Source organism: Bos grunniens, chromosome 4 (genome assembly GCF_055505025.1).
Source record: "Bos grunniens cultivar Pamir isolate PY7600 chromosome 4, Bosgru_T2T1.0, whole genome shotgun sequence".
In the NCBI taxonomy this organism is placed as follows: domain Eukaryota; kingdom Metazoa; phylum Chordata; class Mammalia; order Artiodactyla; family Bovidae; genus Bos; species Bos grunniens.
The window spans coordinates 112,779,927-112,805,916 of record NC_141168.1 but is presented as its reverse complement, the minus strand read 5'-3'; the positions used below and the strand labels follow the sequence as shown (position 1 = coordinate 112,805,916).

General features: G+C 43.3%; 1 protein-coding gene across 2 annotated transcripts in view; it reads right to left on the bottom strand.

Moving 5' to 3' along the window:
- ABCA13 (ATP binding cassette subfamily A member 13) overlaps positions 1 to 25,990 on the bottom strand; it is a 393,960-nt gene that overhangs the window by 304,420 nt on the left and 63,550 nt on the right. For both annotated transcript variants that reach the window (XR_015163267.1, XM_086398601.1), the window contains exons 16-20: positions 22,960 to 23,074; positions 14,681 to 19,441; positions 11,151 to 12,926; positions 8,399 to 8,508; positions 2,579 to 2,697 (exon numbers count right to left, since the gene is read on the bottom strand). Coding sequence is in view for 1 of the 2 variants with exons in the window: in XM_086398601.1 (XP_086254727.1) it covers positions 2,579 to 2,697; positions 8,399 to 8,508; positions 11,151 to 12,926; positions 14,681 to 19,441; positions 22,960 to 23,074 (6,881 nt within the window). In the remaining variant the exon portion in view is untranslated. The remainder of the gene's footprint in view (positions 1 to 2,578; positions 2,698 to 8,398; positions 8,509 to 11,150; positions 12,927 to 14,680; positions 19,442 to 22,959; positions 23,075 to 25,990) is intronic.

The window sequence follows — 25,990 nt, the reverse complement described above, 5'->3', positions numbered from 1 at the left end:
ATGAACTCAACCAGACACGCTGGCATCCTTGCCGAGCATCACATGGACCGTCAGTCTACTGTCTACACAGCTGCCAGTCCACCGTCCTCACTCTAAGGAAACAGGGCAGAGGAGACGGAGAATGTCTGATCCTGCCCAACTGCCTGGGTGCACACTGCAAGGTCTTGGAAGGAGCCCTTGGCTGGGAACCAGGAGAGCCTTGCTCTGCCTGGCCCTGCCATTTACCCAGCGGACACAAGGGCATGGCAAGGACCAGCACTGCCCAGCTGAGAGCCTGAAAACAGACACTGTTCAAGGAAGGTGCCAGGCCACTCTTTGGCAGGAGAAGTGGGTGCTTAGAGAAACCCCATGGAAGAATCCCTGGTCTAGGCCCTGACTCTTAAGACTCCATGGACACGTTATCAGCATCTTTTACAAGCATAAACAGCTGTATAAAAGACTGATCATTTTATAAAGTATACAATACCTATAAATTGATAAGAATGTAAAATACCTATAATTCATAAAACTAACTGGCAAATATAACTTCACTTAAAATATAAAATGACCCCAAATGCAGGAGATCACATGTATTTGTATGTACAGACACATATAAACCTATACACACTTCCCTGGACTCAGCAGTTCTGCTATATATCATTTTTCCTCCAAACTTAACACTTCTAATTTTGTATTGGGGTATAGCCAATTAACAGTGCTGTGGTTGTTTCCGATAACCAGCAAAGGACTCATCCATATACATGGATCCATTCTCCCCAAACTCCCCTCCCATCCAGGCTGCCACACATCACTGGGCAGAATTCCTTGTGCTATACAGTAGGTCCTTGTTGGTTACCCGTTTTAAATATAGTTCTGCTGTATATCATTTATTTCACATCATCAGAATTGATTTATTTCATCACCCAGTTCTTCCTGATATTGCAAGCACAGTCCCAGGTTGTGGGGATTTGGGGAAATCTCATCTCATGTAACTCACGCATGCTCAGTCACGTCTGACTCTCTGTGACCCCGTAGACTGTAGTCTGCCAGGCTCCTTTGTCCATGGGATTCTCCAGGCAACAATACCAGAGTGGGGTGCCATTTCCTTCTCCAGGAACTCTTCCTGACCCAGGGATTGAACCCTAGTTCCCTGCATTGGCCAGCGGATTCTTTACCACTGAGCCACCAGGGAAGCCCCTATCTCATGTAAATCAACACATACTATTTTTTTTTCCTTCAGCTAAGACAGCAAAAGAGATGATGTATTGTACACGTTACGTTCAGCCACAACTGAGAAGAGAACTAGCCCATAATGTCACAGGTCCAGGGCAAAGGACCAAAAGGGGCTGCTTTGATACAAGCAAGCTGAGTCTCTCAAAGGTGATTGAGGAGATCAGAATGGCCATGGAGACCATTCAAAGTTCCAGATCCACTGAGACAAGTTCTGGATAGCAGGCATGCAGTCCAGCAGTTTGTCCCAGCGTCCCTGGCCTCTGGCTTCCCTTGTTCCTGCCTCTGTGGCTGCCATGGGTGTACACGTTTGCTTGGACCTCCGCCTCATCTGTTTTCTTTTGCACAATGGCTTCTCCCTCCACTTCACTCTCATGGCACAGAGGTTTCTCCAAAGATGGTGCTAAGGCTGAGAGAACACATTACATTTTAATAACGCTTCTAAATATCTTTCTCAAAACTGCCACTGATCACTCTCACAAAGGAAAGTCATGAATTGTTCAGATGATCAGAGAACTAACAAATGTGCGTTCCAAGCAAGTCAAATGTGAAGAATTCTGAGGTGTCAAAGTAGAGAGTCCTGGCCTCTGAGTCCCTGCCTTGGGATTTCCTGGGCACAAATGAACTCTGCATGTGATATGAGCACCAAAACGCAAGTCCCCTAAAGGGGCCACCACACAGAACCTCTGAATTGTGGAGCAAGGAAGACGAGAAGCCTGGGACCAGTGGTGTTCAGAGCATGAGGCCTTGGCCGGAGTCTTGTCCATCTGAGGCCTGGGGAGGGTGGGGCTGGGCAGTCCATCAGACCAGACTATTCGCTTCCTACTTGGTGGCAAACTCACGCACACATGGCTTTTCTCCTCTGCCCCCATGTTCCTTCTGCCTGCCAGACTCTCGGCATGACCTACTCAAACAGGCTACATGACGTCACTGAACACAGGATGGGGAAGAGACCAGCAGTAGCAGGCCCACTGTGCAGATAAAAGAACGCCAACCTTCTCAGACAAGAGCAAAACATGCTAAACTAATTAGAAGTGAGGAATCTTAATGTTTAGAGTCTTTGTTTTCAACTTTATTTTACCATATATAATTGGATTCTTAATGATGTCTATGTTTAAGAACCAACTTGCAAAACTCTTAAACATTTAACAACCAGCTCTCCCAAGCCTGTGCCAGCCACTCAAGCAGCAGCCGGAAGACCTGGGGGAGGAGGTGTGGACACCCAGTCTGCAGCCCTGACTCCCCACACAGCTCTGCACCATGGTCCCTTGTCTTTAGGACCACGCCAGCAAGCCTGGAACAGGAAACTGTCCTGCACAGGCCAGTCATAAGGAATAGGGAGGTCTCTGAGTCATCAAAGATGCCAAACCTGGTAATGGTCGTGCCCCAGAACGACCGCTCGCAGGGCAGCTAACAGCAGAAGCCTCGCCACGCTCTGCTCACAGTGCAGAGCGGCACACAATATGTCCTTCGTCAGAGAGTGGTTTTCTGCAGAGGAAACACACAGAGAAGCCATCAGTATGCAGTTCTCCTCGGCTCTCACGAAGGCACTGTTAAAAGGTTCAAAATGACTCAGATTCATAAAGAATTCTAAAACTACCAGAAATGAGGGGGACGCTGCTCCTTTTGAGTCTCAAATGCAACTAAATAAACACTGTTTTATTCTGGTCTAACTGAAAGTATAGAAGTTAAGATATTTCTCCCCCGCCCCAAACGGCCCCCGTCTTCGCACCCCTTGGGCAACGTGCCCCCGTCACCCACTTTGCCCAGGGCAGTCTTGGTTTTCACCAACGGGCCTGGAGTAGCGACAGGTAGAAGGGCCTCAGTCTGAAGGTGCATCTCTCGCTTGCTCGAGCTCTCTCACTCACACATGCGTGCACGCACGCGTGCGCGCGCACACACACACACACACACACACACGATGGACAGCAGGCCCCCACCGTCCACCCTTTAGATGCGGCATCCTGGGAGTACCACCTGGCTCCTCACAAACCCGACTGTCAGTCACACTCAACACCTCTGGACACTGTGCCTTGTCCAGAGCCCCCAGGTCATGCCCAGGACAGGGTGACACCCTGACAGGCCTGTCCCTCGCCACTCCCTCCCCCCAACTCGCCTCCACCCTGGGCCACGTGCTCTTCCTAAAGCAGGCAGCTGGTGAAGGAACCTGCGGCTCCATCTCACTCGCTCTCGGCTCCTTCCCCAGGCTCCTGACCTCTTATCTTCTCAGGACTACAACTGCCTTGCTTCCCGGCTGCTCGCAACGCTGCTCAGCGCAGCCTCGCGACCCACCCTGCTGAATCACAGAGGGCTCCACTGCGCATGCGCAAACCTAGCGCATCCACAGGCGTGCAGCCCCTGGCTTCACACGTGCTTCTGTGTCTTCACCTTACAGAAGATGAAATGTATTCTCACGAATAACAAAACTTCTGTCACTTTCACATAGGGAAAAAAAAGAAGCAAAAGTCCTGCTTCTTACATTTTTACATTGTCTCTCAAAAATTCTTTTTTTAAAATGGTTTTGAACTGCAGACAAGGTAGAGTGCATAGAATAAACCCAAATTCACACTTTCCAGAAGCAGACCACCCAGTTTATATTTTCTCATTAATCTTGCTATTTCTCTGATTTTGAAACCCAACATATTATTGTTAAAAATACAAGTAATCTCTTATTAAAATGGAAAATGAATAAGGTAAGGTACCAGTCCATTCTGAAGGAGATCAGCCCTGGGATTTCTTTGGAAGGAATGATGCTAAAGCTGAAACTCCAGTACTTTGGCCACCTCATGCGAAGAGTTGACTCATTGGAAAAGACTCTGATGCTGGGAAGGATTGGAAGCAGGAGGAGAAGGGGACGACAGAGGATGAGATGGCTGGATGGCATCACTGACTCGATGGACGTGAGTCTGAGTGAACTCCGGGGGTGGGTGATGGACAGGGAGGCCTGGCGTGCTGTGATTCATGGGGTCGCAAAGAGTCGGACACAACTGAGCGACTGATCTGATCTGATCTGATCTGAAGGTATATGAAGCATCCAGCATGTATCTTTGAGGACAAATGTGTGTGTGCTTAGTCACTCAGTCATGTCTGATGCTTTGTGACCCCACCAGGCTCCTCTGTCCATGGGATTCTCCAGGTAAGAACACTGGAGTGGTTGCCATTTCCTTCTCCAGGGAATCTTCCCAATCCTAGGGTCGAATCCAAGTTTCCTGCATTGCAAGTGGATTCTTTACCATCAGAGCCACCAGGGAAGCCTTGAGAACAAATGGACCCTCTGTTTTGGAGATGTAGCTGCCCCACCACTGACACTGTCCTGCAGCTGCCCAGGAGGCTTGGAAATGCTAACCTCTGTCCCCTACCTTCCAGGCCCATTCCTGCTGCACCTCACTTGGCCTCTGCAGACCTGCCCCCTCGACCAGTCCTGGCTCTTCCCACCTGCTACTGGCATTCTTCCAGCATTTGGTCACATCAGGCCACCCCCATGCCTGGCCCATCTCCCTGTCCGGACCCTCTTCTCTGTTTGGTCATCCCTTCTATGCCTCTCCACCGAAGAGGGACTCTGACTTCTCCCCCACACCCCAGGCCCTGGGCAAGTCACTCACACTCTCTGGACCTTTGTTTGCCAATTTGGGAAACCAGATCAAACCAAGTCAAAGGTGACTACAAGGTCCCTTTTGGTTTAAGAGCCGTCAAACTACACACCCTGTTCCCAGGCAGACTTTTCTAACGTATTTCAGGTACTAGATCCAAAGGACAAAAATGTTACTTTCCTCATGGTGTTGCTGAACTTAACTCTGTGACACACCAATCACTGCTTCATTGTCAACAGTCACTGTAACAGATCTGACTGTATTCCCTCTGTGTGACAGAGGAGGACGACTTGCCCATTTTGGCCCATTCTACCCAATACCCTGTAACTTCTCGGGGCCTGTCACTACAGAATGGAGTGACAACTTAATAAGGAAAGTGGAGATGAAGTTTGAATGTTACTCATGCTTAAGTATGACATGCTTGGGTTTTCTTGAAATGAAATATAAAAATTAGAAATTAATCTTCAGTAACGAAGTGACTCAAGTGTGCTATATTAATTTAGCAAATGCAGTACAGAATGGCAAAATACATATAAATTCAAGTATTGATGAATGTTTAATTTATTTAAAAGCCATTACATTAGCTGACTATAAAACAGTGAAATAATTATGCTTTAAAGTGTGGCTGGGTTCACTATGTCAGATAAGCAGCCACATTTTAGAGTGCGAGCTCTGCATGTGAGAATATCTGTCAGCCACCCAAAGGTGAGCCGAGGTGCATAATACAGCAACAACACTCATAACATCTCTGGCTGGGAACAGAGATTTTTCTTTAAAGAAAAAAATAAACCTACATGACAACTGGGATTTCACTTATAAAATGAATTCACCTTGCCTCCCAGACCAGCCTCACTCCTCTCCTGCTCTGCCACTAAAAGATTCATCGATTCTTGGGTTTAAGAAGGTATTACAAAAGAGAGGTGAGTGAGTGGATCAAAGCTAAGCCTGTGCTAGACCCTAAGTTACCCTTTTTCGCTACAAACAGCTCTTCGTAAGCTGTGGGATGATGTCCTCACGGTGGGCAGGGCCACCCATACTCAACCTGCCCTCTTAACAGAATCCAGGAGCAGGCCTAGTACATGCCAGGCACCCATGCATCCATGCCTCACTGATTTCATCCTCTCACTTGGAAATAGCCACGAGCTCCAGCCTCTGTGTCCAGCTCAGGCCAGCCTGTGTCTGCAGGCACTGGACCCCGGCCCATTTGGTCTGGAAGCCCTGGTCCTTCCCCTGCCCCAGCCACCATGATTCAACTTAATGTGAGATCAAAGTTGACATCTTCCCTGGTGGCTCAGATGGCAAAGAATCTGCCTACAATGCAGGAGACCCAGATTTGATGCCTGGGTCGGGAAGATCCCCTGGAGGAGGAAAAGGCAACCCACCACAGTATTCCTGCCTGGAGAATCACATGGACAGAGGAGCCTAGCGGGCTGCATCCATGGGGTTGCCGAGTCTGACACAACTGAGCAACTAACACTAACACTTGATATGCTGGGTCCTGCCCTAAACGAGCCTCTCCTCCCAAAGCCCCAGCCTCTGCTGCGCACACCCTTAGTCAACCCCCTCCAGGCCCTAGATCACTGTTGGTGGCGGGTGTGGTCACTCCTGCACTGAGCCCAAGCAACCTCTGCAGGGTGTCCTCCAGTGCCACACAGCCACACAGGGACACCTGGGCCTGGACACTGCCTGCCAGGGCCACATGTTCCCTCCAGGATGTCAGAGCAAAATTCACAGACCACGCTCATGCAGGAGTCCCGGGGGACAGAGACTTGAGCCCAAGAGGGCTGCTAACACGTGCTCACGTGTTCACTCACCAAGCATCTGCCAGTGGCTGCCGGCTCCAGTCCCCACATTCAAATGCAGTCACAAGGAGCCCACGGGCTCACTGCCCAGAGGGCACAGCTAAGGGGCCTGACACAGGGCCACCGAACCCAGGCAGGGGTGCTGAGAAGAGCTTCTCAGGGGACATAACGCCTCACCTGAGAATAATCATCTAAGTAATTACAGTCATCAGAGAGTAAGTCAGGAGGAGGCAGCAGCGTGAGACAGGTGTCAGGTCCACCTGGGACGACAGGGAGGGGGCAGAGCTGGCCTGGCAGGCTCCACGCGGGACCCAGGGCTCACAGCCTGCTCCACTGACCCCAGCTCCTCTCTTCTCCTGATCAGCCCACCTCAGCTTCCTCGTGTCCTCCTCTGGGCTCACACCCATCTCCCCAACATCCCTGACACCATTGCTGTCAAGGACTTTAGGCCCGACTACACCAAGACAGCTGTGTGCAAAGACTTCCCTGGTGACCCAGTGGTTGAGACTCTGTGCTCCCAATGCAGAGGCACAGGTTCCAACCCTGGTTAGAGAACTAAGATTCCACATGCAGCAGCAAGTGTGAAAGTGTTAGTCGTTCAGTCATGTCTGAATCTTTATGACCCCATGGACCGTATCCTGCCAGACTCCTCTGTCCATGGAATTCTCCAGGCAAGAACACTGGAGTAGGTTGCCATCCCCTTCTCCAGGGGATCTTCCCTACCAAGGGATTGAACCCAGGTCTCCTGAATTGCAGGCAGATTATTTACCATTTGAGCCACAAAGGAATGTGGCCAAAAACACATTGTTTTAATTAAAAAAAAAAAAAGAGGTCTGGGTGCAGCCTCATTTAGGAGCCTACGCGTGAAAAAGCAGCAACATGCATGCGTGGGTGAATACACTCCAGCAGCACTGTGCAGTCTATGGTCCAAATGTGCTCTGAGGCCAGGGTTCACGTCTTGGAAAAAGATCTAAAAATCACCCAGGAGCCCCACGAGGCAGCTCGTGGTACTTTCCTTCCACAATGGTATGCCAGGGAAATGTCACTGAAATCTGTAGTAATGGATTTGGTAAGAAGGATCTTAGATGAATGAATTCGTTTACAATGTAAGTAGCAATGACTCACTGTCACAGACTCTATGCTGAGTATCATGGAGACAGAACTGAATGAGTAACAGATCCTGTTCTCAGTGAGGTAGCAAACAAATGCAGGAGAGGGTCCAACAAACTTAAAGACAAGCACTCAGTGCCAGGACTTCAGAGAAAGTGTTCTAGGAGTTGAGTCACTGCATGGACCACCCAGCACCTGTCAGTAGAGTGATCTTCCACGCCAGGCACTGGGCACGCACAGGAGACGGAGACACAGTTGCTGCCTCCAAAGAACATTGACTCGGGCAGAGGAGGGAGACTTAAGAAATAGGAGCCTTAATACCACATTAGATAGAGGTCAACTCAAGGTCACCACAAGCAAACAGGACGCAAATGGGACGCAGGCATTCCTCCTGGAAGAGATGCCCTGGCTCCAGCCAGAGGGCGTGGCTGAAGTTGAGGCCACAGAGACAGGGAAGCACATTCCATGAGCAGAGGCAGAGCTTGGAGCAGGGAGGGGGATGTTCACCTTGGCTGGAGGTCACAGTGCTGGGGGCAGGGGGAGAGGAGGTCCTCAGGGTCTAGGGAACCTGGCAAGAAGGCTGCAGTTGAGCCCAAGAGTAGCTCAAGGGCATCCAACCATCTTGTGGCCAGTTGAGCTCTGGAAACAGGCGGGGACCAACCAGCCCTTCTCCCAAGAGCAGCTCACCTGCAAGGAGGAGGAGCATGCGCTGGGCCAGCGTCTCCATTCTCCACAGGGTCACCACAGCATCCGGGGGCTTCGGGGACTGCAGGAAAGCCTGACAGGTATCCAAGACACTTGGGGGAAACAGACAGGAATATTAGAGGTGAAGACCAGCTTCTCTAAGTGACTGCATGTGTAACACTTGTGAAAGAACCATCCCACTGCTGGGCCACTCACTCCACAGACATCAGAGGACACAGCCGAGGAGACAGTAGGTCTCCTGTTTTCATTCAGAGCATCATTTTGTTGCCAACAATCCTGGCATTCCCTCCCTACCAGAGGGGTTCTCTGTCTTGGACTTTTTGTATCTTCCTCATCAAGAAGGCAGTGATCAAAAAAAAGTAAAGACAGGAGATGGCATCACCGACTCAGTGGACATGAGTTTGAGCAAGCTCCGGAAGATGGTGAAGGACAGGGAAGCCTGGCATGCTGCAGTCATAGGGTCACAAAGAGTCACTGAGTGACCGAACAACAACAAAAAGACAGGGAAAAAATAGTGGAAGGAAGGAATCACTAAAGTGGAATGAAACTGGGCACTGTGCCTTGGATGACCACACCCAGCCAGATCACAGCCCACTAGTTTCCAGTCTTGGGGCCACGGTGTAAAGTACCTCCATGAAGGACTGGACACTTCAGGGTGAAAGCCAGGACTGGTGGGGAGCAGGGGTTGCCGGAATCACCTCCAGCTCAAATAAAAATTCGGAGACAAGTGTCAAGTCAGACAGAGTTTAGGATCAGAAACAGTGAGGCTCTGAAAGCCAGCATTCAAATTCCAAGGCACTGCTATTAATAGCTCTTCATGCCAATAAACACCTGCTTCACTATCCAAGGAGAGACCCTTCCAACTTTTTAAGAAGGAGTGGATTCAAGGTGCAGCCCTGTGGCAACAGGGATAGAGGAGAGCAGGTCAGGCTGTCTGGCAGGTGAGTGAGGGTTCACTTTCCATCTCCCTTTGGGGCTCACAGAGCCATCGGTACCGCGGAGCCCACAGACCACTGGAACCGTGTGTCACACACAGAGAGGATGGGCCAGGGCACATCTGCTCTCGCCCACATCCTTGGGCAGCAGACAGCCTCCAGAGCATGACGGCCAATAGCACTGGGCCTTCCAGGAACCTGCCATTCCCCTGACCCACCATTCAGGCTGGGCGGCTGGTGCTTGGGTGTGGGTCAACCACATGGTCTTGGATGGAATCTGAGGAGGGGTGAAATCTGGCCTTGCCCAGTGGGCAGTTACCACTGAAAGGGCAGACTTCTGTGTGACTTGAGTGGTCCCAAATCTCTATTTCCATATCAAGTAGCAGGACCCTTGGCTGCCAGAGCAGGGGACCAGAAATGCCAGTTAGCTACCTAGTCTTGGGATGTGTGAATAGAATGAGAGGTTTTTACTTTTGGGGAAAATGAATGGAAAGATTTGGAATAAATTCAAATCATATTTAAGTGCTGACTAGTCAAATAGCAAGCAGGGACTGGGCTTGAATCATTCCTGTGGAAGCCAGTATCAGAGGGAGAAGAAGGCTGAACTCAAAGACCACATCCCTGTGGTTCTTCCCTATGCTATTCCAAAGCGTGATTGAGATGAGGTTGATCACCATTCTCAAGTAACTCCCTAGTTCTCTGCTGTTTCATGACAAGATTTCATGCAAAAACAGGATGATGAGTTCTTTCCCTTTGTATCTTGAGGGAATTATGAGTGGAATTTGGGTTAGAATATAAAAAGTCTGTTTAAAAAGTTCCTTATTTATAGGAAAATACATCATGAGAAATGCTGGGCTAGAAGAAGCACAAGCCGGAATCAAGATTGCCGAGAGAAATATCAATAACCTCAGATATGCAGATAACATCACCTTTATGGCAGAAAGTGAAGAGGAACTAAAAAGCCTCTTGATGAAAGTGAAAGAGGAGAGTGAAAAGGTTGGCTTAAAGCTCAGCATTCAGAGAATGAAGATCATGGCATCTGGTACCATCAATTCATGGGAAATAGATGGGGAAACAGTGGAAACAGTGTCAGACTATTTTGGGGGGCTCCAAAATCACAGCAGATGGTGACTGCAGCCATGAAATTAAAAGACGCTTACTCCTTGGAAGGAAAGTTATGACCAACCTAGATAGCATATTGAAAAGCAGAGACATTACTTTGCCAACAAAGGTCCGTCTAGTCAAGGCTATGGTTTTTCCAGTGGTCATGTATGGATGTGAAAGTTGGACTGTGAAGAAAACTGAGCGCCAAAGAACTGATGCTTTTGAACTGTGGTGTTGGAGAAGACTCTTGAGAGTCCCTTGGACTGCAAGGAGATCCAACCAGTCCATTCTGAAGGAGATCAGCCCTGGGATTTCTTTGGAAGGAATGATGCTAAAGCTGAAACTCCAGTACTTTGGCTACCTCATGCGAAGAGTTGACTCATTGGAAAAGACTCTGATGCTGGAGGGATTGGGGGAAGGAGGAGAAGGGGTCGACAGAGGATGAGATGGCTGGATGGCATCACTGACTCGATGGACGTGAGTCTGAGTGTACTCCGGGAGTTGGTGATGGACAGAGAGGCCTGGCGTGCTGCGATTCATGGGGTCACAGAGAGTCGGACACGACTGAGCGACTGAACTGAACTTATACTTACCCTGGATCAGTGTGATTCCTGCCTGCTTCTGTTTTATAGTTACTGTGGCGGGGGAGGGGTGGTGCGGGCAGGCAGAATAAAACAAATTGGGTGTTTCATTACCTTTGATCAATCAGCGAGACCCTCTGCCAGTATTCAACCAATGCGATCAATGCCTTCCGGTATTTCTCAAAACGTGATAATGGTTTGAGGATGTTGGGAATGTCAACCAGCTCTTTCTGGGTCTTCTCATGTGTTCCAGTGGTTGCATGAATAAAAATTTCAAAAAAGGGCTGAAGCAAAGTGCTCATGGAGTGCTTCCACTGAGAGCTGTTGAGGAGAAGCTCTTTCTTCATGAGAGCTATTTTCCTCAGCAGGGTCTGGATCGCTTCTTGGAGTTGCTGCTCAGTCACGTTCTGAATCCAAGAGGTGTTAAAAAGTGACGCTTCACGGGAGGCCTCTGCCACTGTCCTGATGAGTTTCAGAAGGTCATCTGGATGCGGAGCCAATGTCAGCAACAGATTCAAAACACCCCTGTGGTCCTTCCCTGTGTCATTCCAAAGCGTGACCGAGATGAGGTTGATCACCGTTCTCAAGTAGCTCCCTAGCTCTGTCCTGTTTTGGGACAGGATTTCACGCAGAAACAGGATCACTTCATGAGTTATTTCCCATTTTGTATCTCGAGGGAAATTATGAGTGGAAGTTGGGTTAGAATATAAGAAGTCTATATGGCTGGTGATGTTATTTATAAGAACTAAGCAATCAAGGATTTCTTCCCATAAATTGACAGAATCCACAGAAAATATTTGGGCCCCATTTTTAAATGCAGCCAGGAGACGTTCCACGTCTCCCAAATTGATTTTCACAGAAGTTAAAAAGTCAGCTATTTCTTCCCTAATATCATAAAGATGTTTGGACTGGTTCATGTATGTGAATATGCCAGATGACATATTGAGGATATCTGAGTCTTGGGAAATATTAGGCTTAACTCCAATCATCCCAAAGGCCAAGTCAAGAAATAGCATCAACAAGTCATCTATATTTTCAAATATTAAATGATCTGCCTTTTTTAAAGTAATCATTTCATTGACAACATTTCGAACACTTTGTAGCAAAAGAAAATAAAGAGTGTCAAAGAATTTCATGGTGTCATTGGCAATGGAAATGAGATGAGTTTGAAACATGGTGGCCACCTTTCTTGCGATTTTCTTGGCTAACTTAAGAAATTTCACGGTGGAGGTGACTGACGTGGCAAGACCTTTCATCTCTACACCATCGTCGGCCAGCATGGTCAGAGTGTCAGACATCTCCAAGAGTGGGTCAAGGGTACAGTTCCCTCCACCTGCTCCTGAGATAACACCCAGTAAGTGCCTGGTAATTTCTAATGTTGCTCTGTTCCTTAGGGGGAATGAATTGTTTACAAAGGAAAGCAAATCGGTTAGATTTGCAAGTATAACTTCCTGGAGGGAAGGGTACAGCACACGGAAGTCCTTAACAGGAGAGCTTAAAAGAGTGTCCATGAAATGTGCTATCACTATGGAGGTTTCTCTCACGAGGTGAAGAGCTGACCGGAGATCTTGATTGAGTTTGAAAAGGTCCTCAGAACTGTTCATATGGGAAAGCAACTGATTCAGCACCATAAGAAACTCCAGATCATTTTCAGTCTCGTTTTTCATTGATGTTTCCCTTAGAAGAGTGTGGAATAAATCTCCCAGGAGCTGCAGTCCTTGATGATTATCAAAATATAATTCTCCATCATCTAACGTAAATGAGTTCTTTATTAGATGATACACAGTCTCCTTTAAAGTTGAAAAAGCGCTCACCAATCTATCTTCTTTCATGGAGGTGAGAAAATGATCGAGTTTCAGATTTTCTAGAATTTTATCCTTTGGAACAAAACTGTAAATATATATTTTTTAATTTCATGGTTAGTAATGAAAAGAGTGAAAGCTTACACAGTGGCCCCTTGAACAATCCAAAGCTTATGGGCACTAAGCCTCCACATAGATTAAAAACTGTGTCTGCCATTCCCTACCCACGGATTCACCCAACCATGGATTGGGTAGTGCTGTAGCATGTATTTATTGAAAAAATCCAAGTATAACTGGGCTCATGAGGTTGTTCAAGTGTAAACTGCAGTGATTTCTCGGGGGCTTTACAATAGTATTATAGGAGGATAATACTGAAAAATTGAAATGTTACAATACATTCCAGATGAAAATTAATGTTTTGTTGCCAAATAATGAAAAGAGTGGGTGGGTTTTATGTATCAATCCATTGCAAAGCCTCAAACCTAACAACTTAAAGAGCCGTGCACTTTTGCCTTTAGAAAGGAAAGGAACATGAAATGATCAAATGGGATGCTCAGGGTGGGAGGGAACATCCTTCTGAATATCCCAAGTCCTGGCAAGCTGCTTGGCTTAGTGGCGGCTAGCTGGGCCACGTGACAGCCGCAGAGCCCTCTCCGGTGTGTTTCTGCTTTGCTGGGCTTCACAGGGGGTCCACTTACGAGAGTCAGGATGCCCACATTGTATCATTGTAAACACTAAGGTAGGTGCTGCTTAGGGAGATTTGTCAGATGTGACTAAAGACCCAGTCAGTGCAAAGGTATGTGGCCCTGGAAAGGCTGACTTCATAGATGGAGGGTCTTCGAGAGGGTTAGGACCTCCTGGGCTCTAATGGGTGAGTGGTTGGGCATGTCCTGGACTGGACATATCCCATTACCCCCTGACCAGCCCTTGTGGATGGGAACCTGCAGCCCCTATCTGTGGGACAGGCTCTATTGTTTCCTAATGGCCTGCCCTGCTGATTCTAGGCTCGCTGAGCCAACCCCAAAACTGCAGAAGCCAGTCCTGGTATGAAATCTTTGTTTTCGTTCTGCTTCTGAGGTTGACACCTTACTGATATAGATATCCTAGATAAATGAGAATTTCCCTCCAGTCTTTTCATTGGCAAGCTTAAAAGTGGATGAAAACATAATATATGAAAAAATATAGTGTGACTATCAGTTTTAAAATGTTGGAGTTTTATCAATTCCAAATATAAACATCATAGTAAACTTATTAGAATGAAAATATTTAAGCCCTTCATTCGTAATTAGACGGTTCATGCCTTAATTCAAAATATGACCCTGATTTATATCCATCTGGGCTTCCCACATGGTGCTAGTGGTAAAGAATCTGCCTGCCAATGCAGAAGACATAAGGGACCTGGGTTCAATCCCTGGGTGGGGAAGATCCCCTAGAAGAGGACATGCCTAGAGAATCCCATGGACAGAGGAGTCTGGTGGGCTATGGTCCATAGGGTCACAAAGAGTTGGACATGACTTAGCACTTATACACACACACACACATACACACTGCATATATCCATAAATGTATATAATAATTTTTCAGTTCCATATAAAATATAATTTTAACAACTATTTTCATAATCTGAAATATAATAAAACATAATACTATAATATATACATTTGTATACAGGTTTATTAGTTAGATGACAATCATCAAAGATACTTTACCTTGGTTTTTCCAAAATGTTCATTAAGACAAAATTCAGTTCAAAGATCATTCCAAGTTTTCGTAGAAGTTCGAGGAAATAAACTGGATTGTAATGTACAACTACAGGTGCTCTACAAGCAAAAATAAACTCACCTTATCTCTGCAAAGAGATCTTTGTGGATGTCTTTTAGCAGAAGAAATATTTTGTTCCCAGAATTTTCCTTTAGTAAAAAGAAGAATGTTTTCAAAAGCTGTTCCATGAAACCCACTCTGCTTCTTGGAGGGAGAACGATTCTCTTACCATTTTCTGATTGTGTGTGGTTCAAGACGAGGTTAATGAGATTCATTATTTGAAGGTCAGCATCACTTAAGTTCAAGGCTGCTCCTTGAGAACGCTCAGCTAAGTTATTGATTGAATTAATTAGGAAGCTTTCAAAAAGCAGCTGAACAACTGAGAAATTAGTTAGCTGTTCTTGACTTAGCAGACGAGTAAGAAGGGCAACATCAAAATTACCTTCTCTAGAAACATTTTTGAGATAACCCAAAAAGGTAGCAATGTCTTTAGTCACCAAAGCGATATCATCAGTTGAACTCTTGTTAGCCGAAAGAAGAAACAATGTTTGTATCATTTTGGAGTAATCTTCATGTGCAAATTTATGAAACCAGTTTTTTATGACCAGTAAAAAATCTTCAATAATTTCTAATGTCTTCAATGATGATAAATCCAGGCTTTCCAAAAAATGAGCAAGTGGTAAGGTTATGTTTTGAAGAGCCACTGAATTAGTCCTTTGTATCATGTTGTCAATTTTAGAATATAGGGGTCTGATACTAAAATTATGGGTTAGATCTTTCATGATTTGTTCAAACTCAAGCCATTGTTTTTCCAAGTTGTAAGCTGCTTTGCTTTTCTTAATAAAACATGATAATGCTTCTAAACTACTGCCTGTGAGGTTTGCATTCAGCAATGTCATGAAAGGAGAAACTAGCGAATTGGTGCTGTTTACCAGGTTCTCCTTCCTAGAAAGAAAGTCTGTTATCCTTTTCAAATGAAAGGAAATATTATACCGAACAGATGTTTCTGCTCCTTCATCCACATTAAGAACCTTGTTTAAACTAACTAGTTTTTCAAGAAGGTTTTCATCTGATGTGACTTTTGTAAAGTTGAAGTTTTTAAATTTTTCTATGATTGGCAAAGCGACTTGCTTTATGAGATAACCAGGACAGAGCTCAGAGATGCCACCACTGCTCTGATTTCCAGAAAGCTGGACAAATGGTAACACCTTATGCCAAAACTCTTGCACAGATTTCACAAGTGGAGTTTTAACGTGGAAAACTTCACACAGCTCTAGAAGAATGGAACTCCAGTCCATTAGTTCATGAATTACACAGGCTACTTTCCTAGTTATTTCCATCTGTGAGCTTTCATTCAAACATTGTGAATCATCACCATGGGGAGACAGGTGGAGGTGGTCAAGGATACTGGCTACTTTGCTGTAAAAGGAAGATGTGAGCTTATGAGCATTACAGGCGTCTGATCTTGGGTTCTGCTGAAACCCAGAAGTTGTATGATTCCAGCACCAAAACACAGGAAGACAAGTTAATGTCTCCGAAAGGATGCCCGGTTGAGCTGATACTGATTCAATTGTGTCCATAAGAGTTTTTATCGCAGCAGTGAAGTCTTCCTTGGTGACATCTGACAGGTGTATGCCATGGAGGAGTGTGAAGTTATAGACATCCCTGAGGGCCTCTGTGATGTTCTTGTCGCCCATGCCCCGCAGGAGCCTCATGGCATGCGGGAGCATGTAGTACACATCCACCAGGGCATCAGCACCCTTTTTAGGAAACAGACGTGAGAGCCTCAGCAGGTGGTTAATACTCCAAGAATGTGAGCTGTCGACAAATTTTTCCATTAAGTCAACAAAGAAGTTGATCCCCAAATTGCTAGCACCTAACCTGCTGATGTTCTTAAAGAAATCCATCATGCTTTCACTAATGTGTTCAAGCTGATCTACTAGCAGATATATGTCTGTTTTCTTAACAGTGTGCAGGACAGAAGTCATCTTCTTTAAAATTTGCAAGTCACCTGGCTCTTGTGGAATATTGTGATAAGCAGAGGGTTTTAGGGAGTTGAACAAATCCTTCATGAGTTGAATACTGAGACCCACAGCTTTCATTACTTCTTGAGAAATTATTTTGGGTGAACTTTGGAGATCGTGAGATAAATTGAAGGTAAGGTAACTAGCTAACTGGTAAAATGAATTGCCTAAGCTGTGTATATCCTTTTCCTTTGGACTGGTAGCAATTATGTTTAAATTTTTTTCAGCTTTATATGAGGTGTTATTTTCTAGGTTGTTAGGGGAAATATCTTTCACAAGATTTTGAATTTCCTTCCCTAGAGCTACTAATTGCAGCCAAATATTTTGAAATTGAAGAGGCATTTCATCTGACATTTCTATGGGTTTTAGAATTAATTCAGTAAAATGTGTCCAGTTAGATTGAGGTACAAAATCAAAGTCTCTTGAGACGTTGTTGATAATCATCCTTACTTGGTTTGTGGAATCATTTAAAAGAGTTAATAAAATCTCAAAATGTGGTACCTTTTCTTTTCCAAAGACTGCGGTGAGTAGAACATTTAGAAAGTCTGTCACGTTTTTTAAGTAAACATTCACACAGTTTATATGTGACCTATTCAGTGAGCATGGCTCCATCATTATATTCAACATCCCAGTAACAAGCTTCAAAGTAGAGTTCAGTTTGTCTTTCACCTCTCTGAGACTCTGCAGAACACCGTGAAGATGGCCTTGTGAAAAACTGGAGTTATACACAGCACACAGGTGGTTTATAGTGCTGACCCATGTGGCACATCCTTTCAGTCTGCTAACTATGTCCACAGAGGAAAATGTGGAATTCAACATGGCCAGAATGTGGAATGCCCTCTGGGAAGAATTTTCATACAATAAACCATCTTCCAAGATAAACTCAGTGACATTTTGGAAAATGTCAGCACAGGACAATAAATCTTGGTTGTGGGACATATTTTTAAGAAATAATACCGTGTCTCTTAGGTCGGTGATGACACTTGCAAACTTTACTTCATAATTTGTGAGGTTCCTTAAGAGAAAGTGATTCATCAAATGTACACTTCTATCTATAGATGCTGAGGTATTGCTCAACTCAATAAACATGTTGAGCAGAGAATATAAAAACTCTCTGCTCGTGTTGGTATCTAGTGACTTCAGCTGACTCAGGGTAGTTTCCATGGTGAAAAGGGATTTCTCTATCTGGTCCAGGTTAAGCAACTTTACTCGAACGAATCCATCACCCAGTGCTACCCAGAGATCCCTGAGATTCAGGAAATCATTCCAATCACGAAAGCCATCAGTTAGAGTTACATTCTTAAACAAATGTAAGATGAGTCTAGCAGGGTGATGGTTGGGAATTACTTCCTGACAGCTTGTAGGAATTTTCTTATGACTTTCCAGTTCATCCAAAAGCTGACTGAGACCAACACGAAGAGGAGTGAAAACGTTCGTGTCCAGCTGAAATATCTGAGCTATGTGTCCACAGACCTCGGTCCACGTGTGAAGCCACAGAGTGGTGCAATGAAGAGCTGTAAACTCGTGGAACTCACTGCCATCTGCTGGGAAGTTTGAAAGGATTTGTGCCCATGGGAGGATAAATGGAGACCCCTCAGCTGGTGAATAATTTGCAGAAGAAATGCTTTTATTATCCAGAACAAAGCATTCATCACCCAGCAGGGCCTCTGCTGAGCCATTAAAGAGTTGACTCACATACTGAAATACAGAATTACGAAAACCGTCATCCACCATGAAGAGGTGCTTGAGGCCTCTCAAAGTAGCATGGATGACTTCCATTGCAGGGCCCTCTGTGGACACCAGGGATTGGGCTTGAAGCTCCAAAAAGTTAAAAATTGAAAGCAATTGTTGACAGTAAGGTACTTCAGAAATCCTCCCGAGGACCCCTGTTGTCTCATATAAAAATGAAAATGCTTTGCTGATGTTTTGGAAATTAAATTGCTTTAGGATATCCAAAATGTGTTTTGAGATTTGCATAAGGAGAAAAAGCAAAGACTCTCTGCTCTGAATGCCCATGAATTTATACATATACTGGTGAAATGAAGAATAAATTTGCAGAAGTAAAGCTGAATCTTTGTCCTGGAAGACATGTAGATATACACAAGTCAAAATTTTCTCAATGTCTTGTTTTTGAGGTTCAGAAAGGGCTAAGAAAAGACTGGATGCGTTCCTCATAGCATAGAGTGTGTCCACAGTTTCTGAGACTTGTTCCTGGCTCAGAAATCCAAACTCATAGAGACTATTTATTATCACTTCAATTACATGAACAAAGTCCATTTTCATGGCTGGTGATTGAGGCCAATCTGAATGAAACAATTGGGAAAAGTTAAAGCTTTTCCTATGAATCATCTCATTTTCTGAATCAGACAAATTTGCAAGTGCAGGCAAGAGTCCCAGTTCAGCTCTCTTTTCTTTTGAAGCGCCATCCATCCAAAATGCCAGAAACTTGGGGTTCATGCCCAGAAGCATTAACTCCACAAATCTCAAGATATTTATTGATTCCTTCCTTATCCAGAAACTTTCATGAGTTTCTATTTTTTCAATCATCTCTTTGCTGACTTCCAGAAGTTTCTGAGTATCCATGCCAGGTATATCTCTCCCTAAACTTGCTGAATGATTTAGCCACAAATGACTTGTATTTAGAGTCATCTCAGGGACAGATGGGAGGTTATAGAATTTGAGAATATTGGATAAGTTAAATGGATTAGGCAATTTCTCCAAAAATTCCATAAAAGATAAAAGGAAGTTTATTTGCTCATCTTTATGGGTCTGCAACTTCTTTTCCATCACTAGAAGTTCCTTTGTATAATTTAAGACCCTACAATATTAACAGAACCAATTCAGTACCAGAAAAAAATATCTTTAAGAAAAATTCAACTTATCAAATTTTCAGACAATATGCAGTCTTGTTTACAGGAAAACATAAATGAAATATTTACTAGGCAATATATTTTCCCACAGAGATTAAATTAATGTGAACACCTGAAAATGTTTTAGCAATCTACAATGTAGTTGCATACTTTTAGCTTAAATTCTGCTTCTTGCACCAAAAACAATGCATTTTAAAGTTATTTTACTCAATGAGTTGATATGCATGGTCATTAACGTCTGCTATTTATTCTAGAAGAATCTTAGCATTCAATTCCTTATTACATCTCAGAGTGTCCTAGTGATAGAAGTTGTCCAAATGGCAAGACAATTTGCCCCTGTATGATCCAAGGACAAGTGTTGAGATTTCTCATTCTAAAAAGCAATCACAGTGCTCTGTAAACAATGCTGTACTCCTGACTATGAGAAACTTATTGTTTTAGATGGTATAAAATAAACTTCTCCTCCAGGAGTTTATTTTTACAACACAAAGAGGTCTCAAAGGAGCAGCTCAGCAATTATGACAAATCTACACTTACAGTGTGAGTCTTCACTTGAAGGAGTTACTTCTCAGACTCAGGAACAACACACCCACTTTTGAAGTCCTGGGGCTGTGTGTTCTGGACTCTAGGAAGGAAACTTGTGCCTGTGTCTACCACACGTGCATTCACAGCCCCTCCACCCATGGGCACCAGGCAGCCCTCTATCAGCCCACCAACACTTCTGCACGGAAACTTCAGAAGAGGCTCAGTGTGTGTGGGCAACAGACCCTTAACACTTAAGTCTGGGACTTCCCCAGCAGTCCAGTGGTTACAACTTAGTACTTCCACTGCAGGGGACACGGGTTCGATCGCTACTCAGGGAGCTAAGATCCTACATGTTGCAGGGCAAATAAGCCCACATACCTCAACTAGAGAAAAGCCTTAATGCCACAGTGAAGAGTCCCCAAAGCCAATATTTTTTTTAAGTTAAAAAAAAAAACAAACACTTTAAGTCTGCAGAATGAGCTGTGCTGCCAACCATAAGAAGAGCTTCAATTTTCAGACTTTTTAAGATTTCAGAACTGTGGGTACAGGATTTTGACCTGTTTTGGCTATTATTGCCTTAAAGGGTGAATTACTTTCTGAACTTCCTTAATTCTATAATCCTATGTGTAACCCAGCCTGACATAGAATAGAGAGAGGATGGATGAGATGCAGGAATCGTTTTCCTCTCTCAGAGCTGAGATCTGAAAGCAGAAAAACTACAGGCTCAGTTAAGTTTACTACTATTTGTAGAACAGAGAGCTACTAGTTTGAACCATGGAACACTGAAAACATTTCCTGGAGAAAATTCCATCAGGAAAAAGAAAGCTCGACTATGAAGAATTTGAGATAAGCCTTACTCAAATTCAGCCAGGCAGAGAAATACATGCACGAAGAGATTGTGTTATTGGTACAGAAGAATGCAGAACGATCTTGTTTTTCATTAGCAACTGGAGGTCATGAAGCAGTAGTAGTCAGATGACTGAGAACCGAGTCAGAACTGCTGCTACTAATAATGATGCTGCCTCCCACATTTATATCACCTTACAGTTTATTAAGCACTTTCTCGACTATCATCTTAGTTCATTCCTACAACAGCCCTTTGAAGTAAACATCATTATTTCCATTTCATATGGAAAGAAACATTTCAGGATTTTTTAAGTTAGCAAATTCAAACTGCTGTTGTACAGCAGGAACCAGGTATGGGCTGTGTTTTCTCATTTCAGGCTCAGCTGTCTTAATATTAGTTGTGCTTAGTGTCCATTCTTCTTCATCCATTCATTAAGTCAACACCTAGGTACCTAGCCCCTGTCATGAAAGATGGGCTCCCGTGGTGACTCAGATGGTAAAGAATCTGCCTGCAATGCAGGAAACTTGGGTTCAATCCCTGGGTCAGGAAGATCCCCTGGAGAAGGGAATGGTCACCCACTCCAGTATTCTTGCCTACAGAATTTCATGGACAGAGAAGCCTGGTGGGCTACGGTCCATGGGGTCACAGTCAGACACAACTGAGCAACTAACACTGCTACTACTATCATTAAAGACACTGTGCCAGCTGCTACGGATCTACAAATATAAAATTAAAACATGCTCTTGGAGCATCTAGACTAGTTTCATTGCTGGCTTTCTGTGTTATTAAGTAGTTAAGATCTTCAGGAAAGTGAGGTATTATAAACCTAACTCAAGTGAGCAAAGGGCTGATTCTCCAGAGGGTCCGTCCCCTGCTATTCCTCCTGTGCCCACTAATAGCTAAGCTTAAAAAGCTTCCCAGGATTTTTCCGTCTATGTTTATCAGTGATATTGGCCTGTAGTTTTCTTTTTTGTGTTGTCTTTCTCTGGTTTTGGAATCAGAGTGATGATGGCCTCGTAGAATGAGTTTGGAAGTGCTCCTTCCACTACAATTTTTTGAAAGAGTTTTAGAAGGATAGGCATTAGCTCTTCTCTAAATACTTGATAGAACATGGAAATTTACATTACCATCTGTAAAATAGATAGCCAATGGGAATTTGCTGTATAGCTCAGGAAACTCAAACAGGGGCTCTGTATCAACCTAGAGGGGTGGGATGGGGTGGGAGATGGGAGGGAGGTTCAAAAGGGAGGGGATATATGTATACCTATGGCTGATTCATGTTGAGATTTGACAGAAAAGAACAAAATGCTGTAAAGCAATTATCCCTCAATAAAAGAATTAATTAAAAAAAAAAAAAGCTTCCCAGGAGTGATGGATCCCAGTGATGGATACTTGTTATGGGATGCTTCTTAAACTTTGACCTATACCAGAGCCACCTATAGAATTCTTCCTATCTACAGAAATCTGAGTCCCACACATAAGCAAGATTTAGCATGTCTGGGGCAAAGTTCAAGCACTTGTATTTTCAGCAAACTTTACAGATAAATTTTATCCATTTCCAAGTTTGAGAACTACTACTCTAAGGCAAAGCTTCTGTCACATCATGTCCCAACACACCCCACAGACAATAACGTGTGCTTTTAAACTATACACAGTATCCATGATTATATATTAAAATGTCCATTTCAGTACATGCACTGAAACAGTATAGCAGTATATAATCTGGCAGATTTGGTCCAAAGATCACTTCTCTCCCAAAAGTCTCCAGAACTTCAGACTCTTAAATCATTGACCCCCAGTGTAAACTCTAAGTAAATAGATAAGACTATTTTTCAAAGAATGATTTTTTTGTAGTGGGGGGATTTTATAATAAACTACATTATCAAATGGAAATCTTATTCCTCTAATTTGTTTCCTTTCAAAATCCATGGAAACATGAGTTATATATTCTATTATACAAATATTTACTGAGAATTGAATACATATGAAAGACTATCAACAGCTAAATCAGGATCTCATGTTTTAAAGCAAGCGTTTTGTTTATTTCAAATAATAGTTAAGTCAAGACCTAGAAGTTGAATTCTGAAAACTCACCTGGACATGGAAGCTGTTGGAGTCCTGAACAAGTTATTCAAAAATGCAAAATAATTATCACTGATGCTTTTCCAATCCATGTTTTCTTTATAACAAGGAGATTCCTCAGAGAAACCTAAATAGAAAGGCATTTCATATATTGATTTCAAATTGGGTAAAAGGTCAAGTCTAGTAAAGTGAAAAATGCTACAGTATCTCAGTTAACATGGTTGAAAGTATAACAAAAGAGGATTAGAAGTCCTTCTCATTTGTCTTCCACTTGCGGCCAAGATGAGGTACCATTGGCCATCAAGCAATGTAGGACAGAGACCCACAAACCACAGAAAATAAGCAAGGTGAGACCTTCCAGGCTGTGACTCAGACAGCAGGAACAGAGCTGGGGCCTGGTGGGCGTGCTGAGTTCAGGGGAAAAAGTTTAGGGTCCAAGAGATAGCAGAATTTACAGGACAGGGGAGCAGAACTAAGGAAGCGAGTTTTCTGCCATCTGCCCTCTCCAAGTACACAGCTGAGGACAAATTGATCCGTGCACGAGAAGGGGCTCCCTGAGACCAGGGAAAGACCCACACCAAAATTAAAGATTTAGGAACTTCCCCGGTGGTCCAGTGGTTAAGAATCTGCCTCCAGACACAGAGAACAGACGTGTGGACACAGGGGTGCAAGGGAAGAACAGAGTGGGAGGATGAAGAGAGTAGCAGGGAAACATATACACTACCATGTGTAAAATAGACAGCCAGTGGGAATTTGCTGTGTGACTCAGGGAACTCAAATCGGGGCTCTGTGACAGCCTGGAGGGGTGGGATGGGGAGGGAGGTGGGAGGGAGATTCCAGAGAGAGGGGACATACGTATACCTGCAGCTGATTCATGTTGATGTATGGCAGAAACCAACAAAATACTGTGAAGCAATTATCCTTCAATTAAAAAAATTAATTAAAAGAAAAATCCACCTGCCAATGCAGGGGACACGGATTTGATCCCTAGTCCGGGAAGGTTCCACATGCTAAGGAGCCACTGTGCCAGAAGTACTGAGCCTGTGTTCTGCAATAAGAGAGGCCACCACAGTGAAAAGCCCACACACCAAAACCAGCAAGAACCCCCACATGAAGCCACAAAGACCCAGCACAGCCAATAAATAAATGAACAATTCACTGGCCAGTGATCACACAGGACCAGGAAAAAACTTTGAACCCATTAATCAGACTGGAGTGATCCATGATGTGTTAGACATTGAGGGTAAGATGCAAAAAAAAAAAAGGTCGTGACTTAGTAATGGGATATTTACAACCTCTCTAAGCACTGCTCCAGCCCTGCCCAACAAATCTTAAAAGTAAGACCCTAAAGGATCAAACTATTTCAAGCAATGTTTTCAATAAAAGGAAAACAAAATAACAAGCACAAAACAAGGTTAAATTCATAATATTTAGCGTTCAGTCAAAAATTACAAGGCATGCAGAAAAGCAGGAAAAGGTGACCCATAACTAGGAGAAAAATTGATTAATCAAAACTTAGCCAGAACTGACAGAATTCAAGTAGAATTAGTAGATAAGAGGACTCATCACATAAAACAGTTTATAATACTTAGCTTAAAAACCCCAATTAAAGGGCAAAATTTGTCAGGTCAGACAAAACTAGAACTAATTATATGTTGCATGTACAAAATGTACTTGAAATAAAAGACATAAAAACTTAAAAGTAAAAAGATGAAAAAGACATATCACCCTACATTTTCAAAAGGAAGCTTTCAGATGAAGTAGATGTCAGATGATAGTATCATTGTTATTCCATAACCATAAAAGCAACAATTAATCAGGAAGACATAACAATTCTAAATCTTTATGCACATTATAACAGAGCCTCAAACCATATGACACAAAAACTGATGAAATACAGGATAAATAGACAAAGCCACAATTATAGTTGGAAATTTCAATAGCTCTCTCCAAATAATTGATAGAAGACGAAGACAAATATCAGGATACAGATTTCTACAATACTATCAGATAACATGATCTAACTGGTGCTTAAAGAATGCCCCACGTGACAACAACATTGTACATATTCTTTCCAAAAGCAATGGGATATTTTATAAGATCATGCATATTCTAGACTATAAAAAATAATCTCAATAAATTTAATAAGATTAGAGTCATACAAAGAATGTTCATTGATTAACTAAATTATATATCAATGACATAATTATATATCAATAAACATAATCTTTGATATTAATTTCTCATTTTGATAATAATTTCTCACTTAAATGCATTTTTCTCTGCAATCACCTTCTGTATATTTTCAGTTTTTTAACTTTATTGAGGTTTGATATAGATTTCTAGCATAATTCCACAGTGATAAGAGAATAGACTCTATATGATCTCAATACCTTTAGACTATGAATTTTTGCACCTTGTTTTATGTCCCTATCAATTCCAGTATCTCCTACTTTATAGTCTGAGAAATTGAATAGAATTTATATCCTACTGTTGTGTTGAAAATTGTATAAATCTTACTTTTGTTGAATTGGTTCATAGAGCTTTTCAGGTCTACAATATCCTTCTACTTTTCTGTCTATTCAGCCTATTAATTTCTGAGAGTTTGATATTGAAACTTCAACTAAAGTCTTAATTTATCTACTGAAAAGATAATTGTAATATAGTGAAACTTTGTTCTGTATTTTCCAAGTTTCCTATAAATGTGTTATCATACTTCCATAATTTAAAAAAAAAGAAATCAATGACATAAATATACCTGGAAAACAGCTTACAGGCCAAAAAGAAATCAAAAGGTAAATTAAAAAGCACTTTAAAATTTTATGAAAATGAAAGTACAGTATACTAATATTTGTGAGATGCCATCTAAGAAAATGTACTTAAGAAGACATTTATACCATTAAGTTTCTGTATTGGAAAAAAATAAAGATCTCAGTTTCCAAGTTAAGAAAAGAGAAATAAAGAGTCATTTAAACCTGCAGTAAGTAGAAAAAAAGAAAATCTTAAAGATCAAGGTGGGAACCGAGAAAATAGGAAAAAGAAA